Below are 19,785 nucleotides of genomic sequence, written 5' to 3'. Positions count from 1 at the left end.
CAGATCCAAATACATATATATATATATATATATATATATATATATGTATTTGGATCTGCTGCAGTCACTCAAGTCGAACAAGGATTTTCTTCATTAATTGAGAGGCGTGATTGTTTTTACTTATAGTTTCAGTGTCAAAAATGTGATTTTAAGGTAAACAAAAGGATAAAAGTGTTATCACATGTTGTCTTTTATGTGTTATTGTGTAGAACTTGTATCTTCATTAATGGAGAGTATCCTTACTCAAGTGAGTGCTTGCAATGCCAACCATCAAAATTCTCTACTTTTGGCAATGGTGAAACAAAAAACCTTGAAAATTTCATCTACTGCAACAGATGCCGGTCTCAAATATAAAGAGCAAGAAGATATAATATTTCGTTTTAAAACGAAATGAAATATCCACACGTTTGTTTTTGTGAATAAGTAAACATAGTGAAATGTTAGTCATAAAAAGACACATCAGGATAATAAGTTAATAACTTTGAAAAGTTGATGATAGAAAAGTTAAGGAAAGAAAAGTAGGAAGGAAAACTTGAGAGAAGAAAATGGGTAAATTGATTCTGGTATAATTTTTTCTATATTTTTCTCTTAATATTGAAGAGAAAACATAATACATGAGCCTCACTAATTTTTTCCTTCCCTTCCTTCTTTTCAATTCTTCCTTTCTCTTTCATTCTTCCCATTTTCTTTCCTCCCATTTTCACACCAACCTAACATAGCCTCATCCACCTTTGGAACTCATTTATTGTTGTAGATTTTTATTTCATAAACTATCATTAATTAATGAAGTATGTGTAGACAACTGAAAATATATTAAAGGATATTGGTTGTTTTCCCACCTGACCCATTGGACCAGAAACTAGGCCAGTTTGGACCAGTAGTTGACCCAAAATCCAAGCGGGCTAACCATAACAAAATTTGTGAGAAATATTGTAATGGACTTTGTACATTTCTAGTTAGATTTGTTTTCTATCTAATTAATAACCAGTAAAAAATATCACTATTCGCTTATTTTGTTGTTTTCTGCTGTACATAAGCTACTGGGCTGGGTCTTCTTTTATTACCATTAATTAAAATAAAAAGAGTTTCTAGGAGCAATTCTTCTAGTAATTTATGCGTGAAAAAATGGTGCAGAAGAAAAATAGACTGGAATGACGTGATAAGCATATAGAAATATAGAATAGGGTATTGAATTCTGGCACACTCTGTATCTAGCCGTCGGGAAAGATTATTTGACCTGTGCTTTGTGCTTGCGGTGTCAAATCATACTCTACTCTATATTCTGCTAAATAATCCCTATGCTATATTATCCCTTATATACTATATACAGTGCTATATTTTTATATTTTTATATTTTTCTTCATTTTCATTATTACTCATGCTTGACCTTTCTTTCTGACGGATTACGATAAATATTTGATTTGATGTCTGGTAAATACAATTCTACACGTGATTGTATAATCATGTGGTTGTGATAATTTGGATCACAAGATACTAGTAGACAACTCCTTCAAAAGGATTCACTTATGACATAATCACTATTATATCTACACAAACAACTAGGTTACCAGATTAACTGTTAAAAACAAATTACCATGTTTTTTTATGGTGTCTTGTGTAGGCATTAGGTATTGCTTAAAAGAATCAACTAAAGATATAGATATTTACCGACTCTAGATTAGTCAACTTTGGTAACAGGAATCCAAATTCAGTATATAAAGTTTTATATACTTCTATATCAATCTAATAATGTTTTATCAAATACTTAAATTTGTTATTATGACAATTAATGAGAAATCAAAAGAGCTGTGTAATTCATAATTATACAAAATCCTATTGTATGGATATAAATATATAAAAAAATTTGATATAAAAGATTTGGGTTGTTACTGTTGGTGGTGTGATTACTACTGCTACAATAATGTGAAAACATATGTTATACCCTTTGGGCTTAACGGGAATCCCCAAAGTTTGGCTGTTATAATTTAATGGTATTGTTTGTGGTGTTAGCTTTCTTTTTCATTACATTCCTGGCACAGCATGCAGGTGAGTAAATGCTTGCTCTTCAAAACCTATAATACGACAAAAAGAAACATATTTTCTTAGTTTTGTTCCACTAATAAGCTGAAGATAATATCAAAACAAAACATTATTACCATGGAGTGGTGACAAAATTAAATTTTGAGGAAGAAGCTTATCCCTACTTTGAATAAAGTTGGAAAATGTTACATGTCTCAACTTTCAACTTCCAAGAATGAAGTATGATATCTTTTTCTTACTTTTGGAAACTTGTATAGGCTACAGTAGGTGTCTTAGGATATGGTTTGTTTTGTTCATCTATATACGTTGAATTTCATTACCCTTTTTAGGATTCCTCGCACATCACAGTATTTATCTTAGTTTATTGCGACATTTGTGACAAGGACCGGAAACTAGTGCGCTCTCCAAAAAGATCAAACTCATCCACCAAGCTATATTTTGGTGTCTCTCTCCTCATTCAAAAAATAAAGTAAAAGAGAGAATAAAAATGGAAAAGATGATAAGGGGAGAAAGATAAGAGAAGAGAAGAGAATCTAAGGTGATTGTGACAAGACATGCAAGCTTAGATTTTGACATTTCAGCACAGACTGTAAGGGGTAAGGAAGACTTGGATTGAATTGAGTTCAAGTCCAAGTTTTTTGCATGCAAGAGAAATACCACAATTACATAATATAGTACATATCTGATTACTAGTTAAATATCTGAATTACAACTATAGACCTTATTCCACTATTATAAATAATTCTCATTTGGGGTTTCATGTAATCTAAATTCATCTATAATATATAATACTACAAGCAAAGAATTGGGTTGGTATATCACTTGAATCAATACATGATTGCATACTTGTATTTTCCTTTAATCAAGAGTCATAGTTGTATTATTTTATTGAAAATTGTTGCATTCCTATATATCCAAATTTTAGTCATCCATATCATGGTCAACTCATTGAAGAGACTTTTATCATAGAGTGTTGGAGTTGATAGTCCTTTCCAATTGATGGAAATATTAAATTGAAACCCAACCAATGATAGAGTTGGTGCTACACCAAATAACAGAAGTGACATGAGGAAAATAAACGATTCATATATTAGTTTTGAATATTATATCAAATACACCTTAAATCTCTTACCTATTGACATCCATGTCCATGTGTGCTAAGTTTAATTTGCACAGGAATTTATTCAAAATCAAGTGAAACAAATTTCTTTCGTCTACTCCATTGTCACATTGTTGCCAAATAACGTTATAAGTGAATTTAACTATATATATATTTGACACATCATAAATCCAGCTCCATTGATCTTCAGTTTCCCTATATCATAGACCAATTTGCATGACACATGTTAAGATCCCAAAAGGAATAAGCATTAAAAAGTATAATACTTCTGAGTTAGATTTTGAGGTGCAGGGTTGGGTAAACACTAAAAAGGGCGTGTTAAGTTGAATAATGAAAAATAGTTTTTATTAGACTTGAGTATTTCTCATTTATTGTTTTATCTCTTGAGGCAAGTTACACCACTTTTTTTTCATAAAAGAGAGACTTTTAATGAGGAGATATTAAGTGTATGAAGTAGGGGTCAAGGCACTAGGTTATTTTAGAGAAAGTTGCATGACATGAGAAGCATATTCAAATAAATAATGAATAGCAGTAGCCAAACATGATAGCAGAACACAAAGTGCAGAGGGCCACAACACAACAGAAGAGTTTACAGCTTGAAGGGTACCCATCATGGCTCCAGAGGGCAGTGATCTCATAATCTAACTTTCTTTTCTGTGTTGGACTTTCTCCTTTGCTTCTGCTCTAATGCTTTGGATTTTGTTTGGATTTTCTGCATCTCACGTTATTTTCATTACTCACTCTTCTTTTCTTCATTTAATAAATAAATACTTGGTTAGATTTGTCCCATCTTTCTACCTACTTTTACTTTCTACTATCATTTGTTTCTGGATTAGGGTATATATCCACTTAAGAAATTAACCTAAAAATGACACCAGCTATTTTCTGTTCACATAAAAATGAAATGTGTCATTTTATGTTACTTTTTTGTGGTCCAAATGACTTTGAAAATAATTTATATATCACATATTTTTATAGTATGAAATATATAAAGGAATCCAAACTTATAAGTTTTTCATTGAACAATATAATAGTTAAGTTTTAAATATTAAATACAATTACTAATGCCCTTTATCTACAGTTATTTTATTTACAAACTACAAACAGTCCCGGTTAGAGAATAAATAGACAGTTTTTATATGAAATCATCATAAACCCACTATCATATTCAAGTTAGAAACCGGTACCTCAAACAACAAGTTTGAGAATCTTGAAAGAGATGTGTGTTTTTTAATGTCACAAACATAATAAAATATAATAGTAAGTATAAAAGATTCATGTTGAAATGTATATACATAACATGAAGTAACCCCTTGTAATGTTTGGGTTTAATCAAGAACACCCTATATTATTTAAAAATCTTATTTCTAGACCTTAATGGTGTAATATTTTGAGGAGAAAAAAATATGAAGAGAAACAAGTGATATATATATATATAATGTGAAAGAAAAGTATATAGAAACCATTCCAATAATCGAAATAAGTAATAAAAGAAGGTAGAGTGGTAGGGAGTGCAGTTGTCAGTCTGGTTGCTGAAGAAAGCATCTTGAACAGATAGCTAGTGAATATGAAGAAAAGTTTGGTACAAATTTTATTATTTGAATTTGAATATTCAACCCTAAGTTATGTGATATATATATATATATATATATATATATATATATGAAATGCATTGGAATATCTGTCCTTGAAGATGTTTATTAATGACTGCAGGTTTTCCGTATGCATGGCTTCTTCATCTGTTCATCTGAGCACTGTTTATCACTTTTGTCTTGCTAGTTAGTTCTTCCACTTTAATAGAACCACTGATTCAAACTTCATTATCACTGAGAATAATATGTATAATAACTAAAATAAATGCTTGATAATTTTTAGGAGTATTATAAGAAGAGTAATATTTAAAATTTTAAACTCAGTCTTGGTAAACTTAAAATGAGAAATAAGCTAAGATAAACTCAAAAGTAGATATCCCAACTCTTAACACAATTTTTTTAACATGTAATATTTTATTTAAGTACTTAATTAAAAATTAGTTGATTAAGTAAGAGTTGTTAATTAAGTAATACTCATGGGCTCATTGACTCTTTGTTTTGGATTTAACTAAACCCAAATTATGGTCCTGTCCAAAGCTTTTGCCTGTGTTTTATTTTGGTTTCATCTATTTATTATTATTTATGGACACCTCCCAGTGGAAGGTGTAGGTGTGGGCTTTATATTTGATAACATCCCAATCGAGCTTGAGAGAGAGAGAGAGAGATTTAGTTATAATAGATCATATAAACTTAAATGTATATCATACAGAAATTTAACAATTTTTTTATAAATATTAATTACTATACTCAACTTTTACAAACATATAATTTTCATTAAAAATCTTAAATAATCACATTTGTGTAACGCAATACTAAGTAAAGTAAAAGTAAAATAGCATTTTGGAAATGATATAAATAAAAGGTAAATCCCTATAGTTTTATATCTTTTATAAATAACAATTATCAACTATATTTCTTCATAATTATTCTTGACACTTTAAAACTAATAATACATACAAAGGATAATGTTTAATAAAATTCGTCACTCCTTCAAATTTTAAATATTAATTGGCAAATCATTATCATTTTGTTTTAATTTTTTATATTAAATATTGATTCTAAAATTTATATATCTTCTTAGTTGAATTGATTTCCTTCACCCAAGTGCACTAACTAACTTGCAATGATGAGTTGTTAATGTTGCAACTCAAATGATATTTGCTTTATTGGTATGATAGTAATTTAATATTATCTTTAAAATAAAAGACAAACTTTACTACCTAATAAAGTTTATGAAATAAATATTAATAAAAATAATTTATGGGGAATATAGTTTCTAAATTTTGAATATATTTTATAATTAATTAATTTATACAAAACAAAAATTTAAAATCTATAATATAAATAAATATGGAGAGTTTTTAAATGCAAGTACCCCCATTATTCAACCACCGACCTGCTCCATTTCTCTCTTTAAATTGGACTGACAAACCTTTCATTAAAGGTTGAAACTGAATCATTCCCATTGAATATTTGTCTCCATGACCATGCAAAATTTGTGTCAACATTTTTTCCACTTAACAAAAAACTTCCACAGGGAAAATTCATTGCATATACAAACTAGTATTGTTTGCCCATTCAGAGCAAAAAAGTTAAATTAAAAACAAAAGTCGAAAACATATAATTTGATAACTTAAACTACAAATAGAGAATAAGAAAGACACAAAATTACATGGTTATTATAATGAAAACAAAAAAGTACAAAATACACACTAATGTTGAGTCAATTTTAATTAATTGTACCTCAAACGGTCCTAACATTTTACAAGTTCTGTTCAAGGCAGCAATGATGACTCCATATTTACCATAAGAAACAAATATAATTTGTACGTAAAATTTGAACTAAAATAAAAAATTAAAGCAAATCATATATGATTGTAAAAAATGAGTAAAATAATTTTATTATGTAAAGTAATGTATACTAATGTTTTATCAACAACAAAAATCTCATTAAAAACATGAGTAAATGTGCCATATTTTTTTCATCCTCATTTAATATTATTACTCAGAGTCAAGTCCCATATATTTTTTGGTCACGTTCTTAATAGGAATTGAATAATCTCATGCTTTGTTTAAATAGAAAGATATTAAATTTATTCTATATAAACTATGATAATATAATACAATATTTCTTAAAATAAAAAAAATATGAAACAAATTCATATGTGAAGTATAAAAATTAATAAATGCAAGAATGAATATGTTTTAGAGGACTGAAATTTTGTTGTATAAAAATTAAAACTATGAAATAAATATTAGTTGTGTGAATAAAAATTGGATCTCTCATGAGCCATGTAAAGCTTGCCTATTGGTCGACACTAATTGCACCAAAAACCCATGTCAAAAGCGGATGACAAATGTTAGTGTCCATTTGCTTCATTATTTTATATAATTGAAAAAATATTAATATAAAAGTATAATATCTATATATTTTTTATATAAATATTTGTACACAATATATTATTTATATAAATATTTGTACACAATATATTATTTATAATCCATTTGTATTACCTATATTTAAAGTTAATAGTAATTATATATGAATGGTATAATACCAATGTAAAAAACTTTTACATACATTTTCTTATCTTAATATACATGAATCCTTTTTTAATCCTTTTGGTAATATACTCAACAATGTCTTAAGGAAGTATATATAATTAGTTTTTTATCAATAAATTCTTTTTATGTAAGCATTTAATGTGCTTGTTTGGAAAAGCCTAAATTAAAACGAAACACATAATGAACTCCATGTGAAAAATTACATAATCGATATATTTTTTGAATCTTATCACTTACTATTGGTTTTATATATCTTGGAGCAAGTCATGTTAGATTTGAACTATGAAATAGATATTGATGAAAAGAAAATTCATACTAAAACACCATTGTTACAAAATGTGTTAAAATTGGCATGACTTCATGTGTGGTGGAAAATGGTTAATGAAGATTAAGAGAAGATTACAATAAGATAAGAAGTAAAATAAATTTTCCACATAAAGTTTGTTTTTGGGACCCTTTTCTCATCATTCCCGGAATATTTCAAGCCTAAAGAGAGACCCACTTTTCACTTTTTGTCTGGAAGTAGTTGTTGACTACACACTCAAAGACAATAGAAAAAGTAAATGATTTTCCTGTTATAGATTTTATGATCTTACCATATAGGATTAGGACGCTCTTTAGAGAGAATAATATTGGGAAAAAGATAATATTTCAGTTTTCTATTTTTATTTGTCTACAAAAGTTAAGGCAAAAATTGTACACTTCTAACTTTATTACAGGTTTACGATTATACTGTGTCACACAACTTTAATAATATATAGTGTTACATAGCTATGACTGTATTTTTTTTATTAATAAGAAATGGTGAGTTGTACAACAATAATATCAAACACTAATATACTGCTATACATATTTCATTAGGTAATTCTTATTATACATCATTTCCTATTTTACATCTCTCACATTTATATAAAAGGTATTTTTTATTAATGTCAGTGTCATATAAGTTATAAATTAGTTAAATCTTATAAACCATCACACTTTTGATTTTTTTTCTTCTACAAGAGCAAGAGTGACTTTCGGTGGAGGATGGGTTGTTACACATTAATGGTGCCTAGTAACAGAAACACTAATCAACCTTTTTGGTTTAATTATTTATTTTATTCCTGTCTCTTTTTTATTATTTAAAACCAATTAATCAAAAAATATACAACTAGAAACTAGAAAAATAAAAAAAAGTATAAAGGGGTGTGAACCAAATTGGAGCAGTATTAATAAGTTGGTGATTGATTGGAAGAAAGTAATGAATTAAATAAAAAAATGAAAATAGAGTTTGCAGAGTGGCACAGAATGGTTGTACTGTATGAAATGACTGGAATGGCAGAATAGTCCTTCCCCGTCAAATCTATATGGAAGGGCCCTGCTTTCTAGCTACGTTGTTACTGTAATTCTCAAACATGTACCTTAACCTCATATTATTGCTAAGTACAAATATTAGACTAATTATTACTGGGGTCCTATTAACCTCTGCTTTAAATATATTTTATCAAGGAATTTAAACCTAATTTTTTATAAAAAATATAATTTTTTTTGGTTTTCATATATTAATTATATCATTTTAATATAAACTTAATTTCTAATGATATAAGTTGTGCAAGAGCTTTATATACAACGGTCTATCATTCACTATTTATTTTTAATTATCATTGCAAATAAAAAAGTTAAACAAATAAATGATATATAATAATTAAATTGTATATAAATCTTTATAGTAATGATACATAGCTATTATACTCTTAATATTATAAATAAAAAAGTAAAGTAGGACTAACAATTTCTTCTATAGAGGACATATATATCTCACAAGTTATTAGTTTAATTGTGTCAAATCTTATTAAATCTTCAAAATGATCAAAAAGTTAAAATTTTTATTTCTATGAGCAAGACTTACATATTAACCACATGCCCAAAAATTAGTTTTATATACAGAAGGTAAGATGATACAATTAATTTTACTACATATGTTCTCCAATAAAGACCAGTAAAAAGCTTTTGCTGAGTAAGAAAAATTATTAAAACATGTACATAATGATTCACAAAAATGACACATGATTAAAATGATAGTCACCCATAGTGAAAATATTAATTTCTTACCCAGAAAAAAATTTTAGATTATACAAAAATACCAAAATGAACTCATCCCATTGTTGAAGTAAAACCAATATGATTTTAAATGATAAAAAAATCCTATAAATGGTTATTATTTTATTATAAAGGGAAGTAACTAAGATTAGAAATAAAGGGTTTTTTAGTTTTTTGCTATCTGAGTTATGAACTCTGAATCCTTTATTTCTCAGTTCCCATAATATCCATGAGCTGAATCTAGTGCCCATTTCCTCATGTCATGCTCACTAGATATTGTAGCTGGCTATCTCACAACATTGGTTCAAGTTTCCAAGCCACAGAACACAGACTGAGAGAGAGACTCAGAAATAACTGATACCAAAATAGTTAATCCTACCAATTAGTACATTCTGGGGTGTCTTTCCTCTTCACCATTCTCGAGATTCTTTTTCGTGTTGCCGTCTTGATTCTGGGGTTTAAGGTGGTAGGGTTTAACAAAAAGCTAGGTAAGGTGTTAAAAGTTAAAACGGTGTTATAAGTTATAACGTAGTTTATATTTTTAAAAAGAGTAAGAGTTGAAAAAGAAAAAAAAAGATTAAAGACATGGTCTTTCTCATATACACCAATCCCAATGGAATGAAGTGGGTGCTGAGAATTCATTCTTTTTGTTTAGTTTAAAGAGACCAGTTTTGTTGTGTTGTGTTGTGTTGTGTTGTTTTGGTATTGAGTTGAGAGAACATATTTGCTACCACATAGAACAACGAGTTGAGAAATTTGTAGTAGCTACAAAACAAAACAAAAAAACCAAGTTTTTGATATATATGTAGATGCTGGGGGTAAGAAATATTGAATATGATGATGAGTAGTTAGTTTATTTTCCAAGCAATCATTAAACTGGTAACAAGTTCAAACCCTTTTCAAGTAAGATGAAGTCCATGAATGATAGTAACAACACCACCGATGATGGAAATAATCATCATAACTGGTTGGGGTTCTCACTCTCACCCCACATGAATATGGATGTTACTTCTTCTGTCCTTTCTCATCATCACTATCACCAACAACAACAACAACAAGTTCAGGCTTCAGCAGCATCTTCTGTTTCCCACACTGTTCCCACATCCTTCTATTTAAACCCTTCTCACTCAGGGTTCTCTTATGGTGAAAATGGTGTATTTCATTCTCCTTTGACAGTTATGCCTCTCAAGTCAGATGGATCACTTTGCATCATGGAAGCTCTCACTAGATCACATACACAAGGTTGGTTTTCTACCTAGCTAGATTTTTTCAATTTTTATATATTATTTATCATTTTCTTCGGAATATGCTTTGTGGTGTGTACTTTCCAATGTAGATAATGTTTTTCTTTATATGTGGCCCTTTTATAATCATTATGTTGTGGCTTTGTTTACATTATATCTGAAGTGATGGTGCCAAGTTCTTCACCCAAACTCGAGGACTTTCTAGGTGGTGGTGCAACTATGGGAAGACATGAATATGTAGACCATGAAAGAGAAGCAATGGCTCTAAGCTTAGACAGCATCTACTACAACCAAAATGATCATGATTCTCAAGCCAACAGAGACCATTCACTTGATCTTCTTTCAGAATCCTTCAGGAACCAAGACCATCTTCATCAACATATCAATAATCTCCAATCACATCCATATTATTCAGGTCTTACTTACCAAAGAATGTATCAAGCAACACCTTCACATGAAGAACAAACCTATAAGGAAACTCATGTTGCAGTTTGTGGCTCTCAAATGTCTCGAATGACAGAATATTCAACTCATCAAGCTATGGAGCAACAAATGAACAGTAACATGGGGAGTGATGATCATGGAGCTACTGAGTCTCTTGGTACAGTAGGGTGTGGGGAGTTACAGTCTTTAACCTTATCCATGAGTCCTGGTTCTCAATCTAGCTGTGTAACAATACCAAGGAAGATTTCACCTTCTGGAACTGACTCAGTGGCTGTGGAGACAAAAAAGAGAGGGCCTGGTAAGCTTAGCCAGAAGCAACCAGTGCATAGGAAATCTATTGACACATTTGGTCAGAGAACTTCACAGTATAGAGGTGTCACAAGGTTAGTTTGTTCATACTCTTAGATTTGCAATGTTTCAACTTTGAACCTCTATTCTTTGAAATATATTAATTAAAATAATTACACATGTAGATGTTGCAATGATTCAACTTTAGTGTCTATTCTTTGAAATATAAAATTTAATTAGTCAAATAATCACACTACAAAGTCACCATTGCTAGTGAGTAGTGGCAATAGATGTGGACAGTTTCCTGATCAAAAATAAAAATATAAAAAATAGATTTGGATAGTGTGAGTCTTTGTTAGCCTTGTGACCTGAAGTTCATATATTTAAATCCCTAAAAACAAACTTTTCACTTATAAGGGTAAGGCTGTCCCAGATCCCACTCGATGTGAGTCTCGTGCATTCTTTTAGTCTACTTGAGGTTACCTATCATAGGTTAAACCTTGTTTTCATGGAGGAAATATGTGTAGTTACATTTTGAAGTTTTCATGTGATTCCTTATGTGATGAACTATTGATTAACTCTCATTGGTTGTTTTCTATTAGGCATAGGTGGACTGGAAGATATGAAGCACATTTGTGGGATAACAGCTGCAAAAAGGAAGGACAAACTAGGAAAGGAAGACAAGGTTAGTGTGAAAACTAAAAACCAATACTAGGACATTTTTTTAGTACTTTTATTTCCCCAAAAAAATGGTCTTTATTCTATTGTTAATCTGACATGTCCCCACTAACTATGTCATATGTTTGTGTTTTGTGGATGGCGATTTAATCAAACTTTGCATGTTGCAGTATATTTGGGTAAGTCTTTTTCACTGATAACCTTCATTTTCAACTTCCCTTGCTACTGTTACTAATTATTGCATGTTTGATTATCATTTTGAACTTTAAGGGGGTTATGATATGGAAGAGAAAGCTGCAAGAGCCTATGATCTTGCTGCCCTTAAGTACTGGGGTCCTTCAACTCATATTAACTTTCCTGTATGTTTCAATTATGTGACATTTTTTACTCACTTTGACTTTGGTATATATATATTTTTGGAATCTTATTCATTTTATTCTCTTTGGCAGTTGGAGAATTACCAATCAGAACTTGAAGGAATGAAAAACATGAGCCGGCAAGAATATGTTGCTCACTTGAGAAGGTATTTAGAAAGGTTAACTAGCTATTATGTTTGCAAAAGTTACCACTTGTTGTGTGATAATCATGATAATCAAGTTTTGGTTTTGCTTTGTAGAAAAAGTAGTGGATTTTCTAGGGGTGCTTCAATGTACAGAGGGGTGACAAGGTAACATTTTGTTCCCTCTTGCCACTTTTTCAGACAAATTAGAAACACTTAGTAAATTTGAGATTTCACATTTTGATGTTATGTAGGCACCATCAACATGGAAGATGGCAAGCAAGGATAGGTAGAGTTGCTGGGAACAAGGACCTCTACCTTGGAACTTTCAGTAAGTCCTTCGAAATTGTCGATTTACTAAATCTGTTATTTAAGGATTTTTGCATTAGAACTGTGAGTTAGGAAAAATTATGTTTACATAATAAGGATCTAGCATGTTTAAAAGAATTTCATAGGACATTTCATTTTAATGTTATTTCACCTTCAATCTCACTTTTCCCAAACACTAGTGACTGGAAATACTTTTATAAGGCTGAATATTTAGCTATTTTGAACTGCAACATGCCACTTTTTTAAGGCTGTTCTCTTAGACATTTATAGATTTAAAGGGTATCTTGACAAAAATGGTTTAAGGAAAGTTCAAATTTTTTCCAAACACCTTTTTTTAACCAAAGAAGTTAATGTTTGCTCTTTTGGTCCTTGAATTAAATTTAGGCACTCAAGAGGAAGCAGCTGAAGCATATGATGTAGCTGCAATCAAATTCCGAGGCGTAAATGCAGTCACGAACTTCGACATAACTAGATACCATGTTGAAAGAATCATGGCTAGTAACACACTTCTTGCCGGCGAGCATGCAAGGAGAAACAAAGATAACGATCCAAGAACTGAGGCGATCGAGTTTAATAACAACAATGGTGTATCAAGCCAGGCCAATGTGGAAGCAGTTCAAGCTAGAAACAACAATGAAAATGGTTCAGACTGGAAGATGGCTTTGTTTCAGGAGCAACAACAGTCAAATAATATATGTGACCAAAAAGCTATCAATTGTGGAAATTATAGAAATTCTGCTTTCTCAATGGCCCTACAAGATCTCATTGGGATTGATTCAGTAGGTTCAAGCCAGCACATGGTGGATGAATCAAACAAGATAGTGACTCATTTTTCAAACCCTTCCTCTATGGTGACAAGTTTAAGCAGTTCCAGAGAGGCTAGCCCTGATAAAATGGGTCCCTCTCTTCTCTTTCCAAAGCCTCAAATGGAAACAAAGATTAGCAACAACACTATTGGTAGCACTGGTGGGGTTAGTTCTTGGTTTACCTCTCAAATAAGACCAGCTTCTGCTATCTCTCTCTCAAATTTGCCAGTTTTTGCTGCATGGAATGATACCTAGAAAGAGAATATTACATCCCTTTATTTGTCACATTCTGTTAAGTTCTGCATGTAAAAGAAAAAAGGGGTAGTAAGTAAAATGTTGATGGGGTAGAAAAAAGAGGTTTAGAAGTAACATTTTGGCATATCTATTTTGTTAAGACTTTATTGAAGGAATTAATGAAAGGCTAGTTGGGGCCACTTATCTTTATGTACCAAGTGTAATAATATCTTTACAAGCATAGCCTTTTGGCTATAATATGATGGAATTTGAAGATAGGAATATTGGAGGGAGGGAAAGAACTATAGTTAAGAAGTGGAGTAATGATTATAAATTATGTGAACTATATTGAAGTGGCACTTAAATTATTAAAGTTGCTTTTAGTAGTTGCATCTTTTCTAGGTCCAGTTAAGTACAAAAAATCAGCTAAATGATTATCAATAATGCAAAAGACCTCTACTTTTTACTAATGGAGATCTGTTGTCCCGATCTGTGTCCTGATCTGTATCCTAGGCAAATTAAAATATATCATTCAATTAAATAGACAAAATATAAAAACAAAGTTATATTATTTAATGAATATTTATTGAATAGGGACAAGAAGACACATAAATTTTAGGACAAGGATCCTATTCTTGACCACATTATCTTGTTTTGTTACTCATGTGTTCCACAATTTGCTTAACACTATCATTGCATAAACCTTTCTTATCTGAGCTTTCTTCAAAGGCAAAAATAAAAGCTACAAAATATTCCATTCCATTCTTCTTTGTTCAAAAGGCAAAGGTATGATTGAAGAGATTCTTGCATGAAAGTTTTTGGTTGGCTAAACTATAATGATTATTTTGGGACACACCTCTTCTTTTAAACAAAAAAGATAAAGAAAAATCACTTAAATGCTTAAAAGCTTCTATAACTTATAATTCCATTTGCCATAATCAAAAGAGATAATGGGAAGTAAAAGTGGTTCCATGTCTTGGTGTGAATGCTTTAGATTCATAATAACACAAGTTAAGTCCTTCAAGTTATTGAGTGTTTTCCCACGTGTGAGGGTGTTGCAAATATTTGTGCTCAATTGCATTAGTTTTGATTCTTGACCATAAATATGCACCACAATTAATGAGGAATCAATGCCGAAAAAGCTGGAATTAATTCCAAATTAACGAAGTTGGGAAAAGCTGTTTCTCTACATGACCCCTAATTATGTGCTAATAATCCAAATTATTTTATATTGTCTTTAACAATAGAAGAAAATGACAGTTTTTAGTGATTGTATGAGTGTCTAGTGATAAATCAGATTAAGGAATCCAGCTAATTTTTTGCTACAGTTTCTATAAAAACTTTATCTCCTAATTAAGTAATTGACCAATTGCTTCCATTCTGTTTAGTGATTTCAAAAGGTAATCAACCTACTTCAAGGAGATGTAGGTGTTGGTCCAGACTATAACTCGAGAGTTCTATGTTACCGGAATATAGGAAGAATGAAAAGTTACAAGTGAAACACTATATTTTATATGTTTATATACAATGTTAGACTTCATACTTGAATAAAACGGATAATAGTTAGATGCTCATATATTAACTAATTAAAACAACAACAAAAATGACATACTGTAAATTATTTGAGTTCTAACTCACATAATAGGATCATTTACTATAAGTAAACCAAGCCATCATGTTCCAATTAATCAACATACATATGTGGTTATAATTCTATCAAGCAATTAATAATGCTTGATAATATAGTGCAGGCATGTTTCTAAAGTTTAGCCAATAACAAATAGTAGTGTTATATAATTTAGTTTCTAAACTATCTAAAATATAAAATATAGTTTTTTTGTTAGGAAATTTAAAGTTGTGGAAACATAATGTCATTACTACATATATATGGTTTATTTAAGGTCTACAACCAATAATATTTGCACCATTTTCTACGTAATGAGCTAGTATATTACTACAAACTAAATTCTTGCAGATTATTTGGTAGGTTAACAAGATTGTTCACTAGTCCATGTGTTATATTTAATCTTCATATGTGAAAACGGTGGAAATGACAATTTCTTAACTTTCCTTTTTTTTGTCCAAACTAAATAACTTGAAATAGAAAAGGGAAGCTTTATTTTGACAAAGGAAAAGAGGGCATGTTCAAAAGTGAAACACAATAAGAAACAGATTGCATGAAAAAACAAAAGGTTAAACTAGAATAAGATTGATTGGTCAAAAAGCAACAAGCCTTATAGAAAAGAAAGAAAAGCAAAAGATGCACCCCTCTCTTAACAGGAAATAAAAGTAAGATCCACTTCATTTTTATTGTTTTTTCTTTTGAGCCATAGAGATTAGTCAACAAATATGATTACAAATCTTATTATTGTGAACAGTTTAAGCAAACAAACACAAACAAAAAGTTCATAAAGGACAGCTTTGGAAAAGCACTCACACATGAGCTGGATTATAGTGCTAGCTAGTTTATCATGAGTTGAAAACTCAGTGAGGAAATTTTAAGTGTTTTACATTCGTATATTGATGTATTGAAGACATTGAAGGGACTTGACAGTAGGATGTGAAATTAAAGAATATGAAACTGGTTGCTGAATTCAAAGTCAATGTAGTTAAAGTTGATTAATAAGGCACATGGAAAATAAAGATGAAGCCAGGTAATGGACATTTTTTATTTTTTTGGTACATCGGAAAAAGAAAAAAAAGAACTAAAACATAGGGGAAATATCCATCTGTAAGATGGATAATGCTCCTAAGGGTAGTGAGTCCAAAATTATGAAGTCTTATTGGAGTCTCAAACTCATTTTAGCCATATAATCTGCCACCATGTTATTTTCTCTGTAGATATGATATATTTAAACGTCCCAATTTCTTCTAAGAATATCACAAATGTTGTGAAGCACACATACAATAAGGTTCAAGATGGTCTGAACCTTACCGATAATGACATGGATTGCTTCCAGAAAGTCAGATTCCAACATAATCTGACGATGATCCAAATTCCAAGCTAGCTCAAGACCATGATTAATAGCCATAAGCTCAACTTGAATAGAAGATCCTATCGCAAAGTTCCCAGTGAACCCATGTAACCAATGGCCATTATGATTGCGGATGACACCACTTCCACCCATTATTTGATCTTGCAGTCTGCAACTATCATCCACATTAAGTTTCATACTTCCACCTTTCAGACGGCACCATTGAACACTCATCAGCGAGGCTTCGTTGGATAGAGTATCAGTAGCACTACAATCCCTAAAATCATGGTAGGCATGTTTTATTTGAGACAATGTATGGAGGCATGGGTCAATAACACCGGCCCATGCGCCAGTTAAATTCCAGTGGTATTTTGTAGTGTAACACATTGTCAAAAAAAACTTTGCATGATTGAGGGTTAGTATTGCTTTTTGGCAACATTTTAGTGAAGTTTTCTTAAAATAGTGCATTCTTGTATTTCATTCGAGATAATAATATGGTAAGGAAAATATTAAGAGTTTAAAATTTACTCACCATCATCATCGTGTAAAATTTTTTACCCTATCAGTGTATTATTCACTATTGATTTGTATTACTTTTATTTGAAAGTAAATGATGATTAACATATTAATTATGAATGATTTGCTAAGAGTGTAAAAAACACTTACACTACTAGTATATACCTATTAAATCCAAATATTAATCAATGTATAAGGAAATGTATTTATTAGGGAATAAAAGAATAGAATACATGCATTAGAAAATAAGATTCAAAATATTATTTTTACAATTTGTATTTGTTGATTTCTCAAACTAGTACTTTACGTATATGTTAGCAAGACTCACAATATGCTTGCTCATGCCCTACCAGACCACAGATATTAATTACTTAATGAAATTAAAATATAAGCAAAGAAAATAACATTCCCGAGTTTCCAAGTTGATATAACCTTCATTTTCTTAGGTCTCGTAACACTACATGTTCTGATAAATGTCCCCACAAAAATGTTGTATAAAAACACAAACAGGGTGCATGCTTTGTAACACAGAAATGGTCCCGGAAAAATGGTGAAGACTTATGTTATATTACAAGTTGAATGAAGTTAACTCAAAATTGAAATGTCTTATTGTTGAATAATTGGACCGCATAGTATAGGACTATAGGGGGACCGAGAGTGACATTGTGAATGTTTTGTGATATAAGTGAAAGCAGAGAATAATGAATAATGTTCCTGTGGATGAGCCATGCATGTTTGATCCAGGGATGCATCTTTCTTCCAAATCTCTTCATTTATATATATATATATATATATATATATATATATATATATGTATATATATATATATGTATGTCTATCCAATGGGAAAACTATTCTATATATTAAGTCAGAAATTTCATACAACATGTGTATGTTTTGTTCTATATATAAACAACAGTAAACAGAGGTTACAGATACCCTATTACTTAAAATATATATTTGTTCTATTGTGAAAACTTTAAATCTCAATTATTTAATGATAGAAGTACATCACTTCAGGAAGAAAAAAATGATAGAAGTATAGCACCAATTAAGCCATCTCTTAATAGGATTGCTGCATGATTGAAGTGAAAAGCATAAGAATTACTAAAGCGCTGGAAAGGAGAAGAAATAGTATATGAAATCTTCAAATACAATTTTTAATGTTATGAAGTGATCAGTTATTGTTACATAATTCAAATCTTTATCTCATAAAAAGTTTAATATGGTGATATATAATTACTTAATAGTTGATAGTATATCACACATTACATGTAACCCACAATATGACCGAGTTAATAAATGTACCAAGTTTAATAACATTCCTCTTCACTCTCTTTTTATATTGACAATTTTTTTATGGTAGGTTAGATTAACCAAATATGTGAATAGAATAACGGGTTTCACTAAGCGTAAGTGGGAATGGATAATTGGATATAACAATCCAGGAAAGCCAGGCCCAATAAAAATATAATAAGATGAACAGTTCATTCTGTCACTAGTGGCCCAGATCGTAGAGAAGGGAACTCTGAATTGCATATTTGCTAGATGAAGAACCGAGATAAACTGTCTCACTTTTTATGTCTCGGTCTAATTGAAAGTTGTCACATTTTATATATATGTATAACTTCATTACCCTGTAATAAACTATAACTAAAGTCACTAACGTAATATAATGGCTTATAATTAAACACGAGCATCATTTGTAACTAGCTAGAGATGTTGAATTTAAAGGTTGTAAGGCACTAAGAAAACGTACACCAAATCCCATTTTCTCTTCTGTCCCCACTGCACATGAACGATATTTAGTTCCTATGTACAATTTGTTTGTAAATTACTCTGCGCTTGAAACCTCACATACAAAATGAAAAATGAATATCAACTATAAAAATCACATCAACGGTTTCTCATCATTACTTATGATTGGGTTGAATAACTTTTTTCCTTGAAATAGTTTAGGGGAGGAATTAAGCATGAAAAAATAGAACCTATGCTAAACGGTGAATATTTACTTATTTTGGTCTATTTTATTAGTGTGGTCAAAATAATCTAGCTATGGAAATGGTACTTACTCTAAGGACTAAAAAGATTCACGAGTCCATGATGGCCATTGGGTACATGGTGAAATGGTACAACTTGTCAAATAGGAAAAGTTATAAATCACAAATGGCACTTCATAAACCAAAGGTTTCATGTGAATTGTAAAATACTTTGCATCTGAAAAAGGTGCATATAACATTTATTATATGGGTGATCTATATACCCATCTACTGTCTGATTTCTGATTCATTCATTTAATTAGGAGTGGAGACACCAAACCTGTCTACCACATTAATTTATGGGGGAAAAAATATAACGATAGTATACGAGAT

The 19,785-nt window shown here is 30.4% G+C and overlaps 1 protein-coding gene across 3 annotated transcripts; it reads left to right on the top strand.

The window, feature by feature from the left end:
• LOC109343845 (AP2-like ethylene-responsive transcription factor ANT) lies at positions 9,595 to 14,132 on the top strand. 3 transcript variants are annotated; one of them, XM_019582334.1, is made up of 10 exons: positions 9,595 to 10,641; positions 10,807 to 11,470; positions 11,978 to 12,060; positions 12,224 to 12,232; positions 12,324 to 12,412; positions 12,503 to 12,576; positions 12,670 to 12,720; positions 12,807 to 12,883; positions 13,267 to 13,882; positions 13,913 to 14,132. In XM_019582334.1, the coding sequence occupies exons 1-10, from the start codon at positions 10,308 to 10,310 to the stop codon at positions 13,941 to 13,943; spliced, it is 2,028 nt and encodes a 675-aa protein (XP_019437879.1). In that variant the 5' UTR covers positions 9,595 to 10,307; the 3' UTR covers positions 13,944 to 14,132. The 3 variants fall into 3 exon arrangements, with proteins under 3 accessions (XP_019437879.1, XP_019437878.1, XP_019437877.1); XM_019582333.1 differs by having other exon boundaries at positions 10,807 to 10,999; positions 11,030 to 11,470; positions 13,267 to 13,943; XM_019582332.1 differs by having other exon boundaries at positions 13,267 to 14,132.

The sequence above is a fragment of the Lupinus angustifolius genome, chromosome LG03 (assembly GCF_001865875.1).
Source record: "Lupinus angustifolius cultivar Tanjil chromosome LG03, LupAngTanjil_v1.0, whole genome shotgun sequence".
Taxonomy (NCBI): domain Eukaryota; kingdom Viridiplantae; phylum Streptophyta; class Magnoliopsida; order Fabales; family Fabaceae; genus Lupinus; species Lupinus angustifolius.
The sequence above is the reverse complement of the archived record's forward strand: the minus strand, read 5'-3'. Positions and strand labels throughout refer to the sequence as shown.

What these genes read in the sequence shown, in the direction of transcription:
- LOC109343845 (XM_019582332.1), top strand. Translation starts at nt 10,308, where the DNA reads ATGAAGTCCATGAATGATAGTAACAACACCACCGATGATGGAAATAAT. An exon ending in CAGTATAGAGGTGTCACAAG is followed by an intron (nt 11,471 to 11,977) that starts GTTAGTTTGTTC and finishes GTTTTCTATTAG; the next exon opens with GCATAGGTGGACTGGAAGAT. An exon ending in TATGTTGCTCACTTGAGAAG is followed by an intron (nt 12,577 to 12,669) that starts GTATTTAGAAAG and finishes TTTGCTTTGTAG; the next exon opens with AAAAAGTAGTGGATTTTCTA.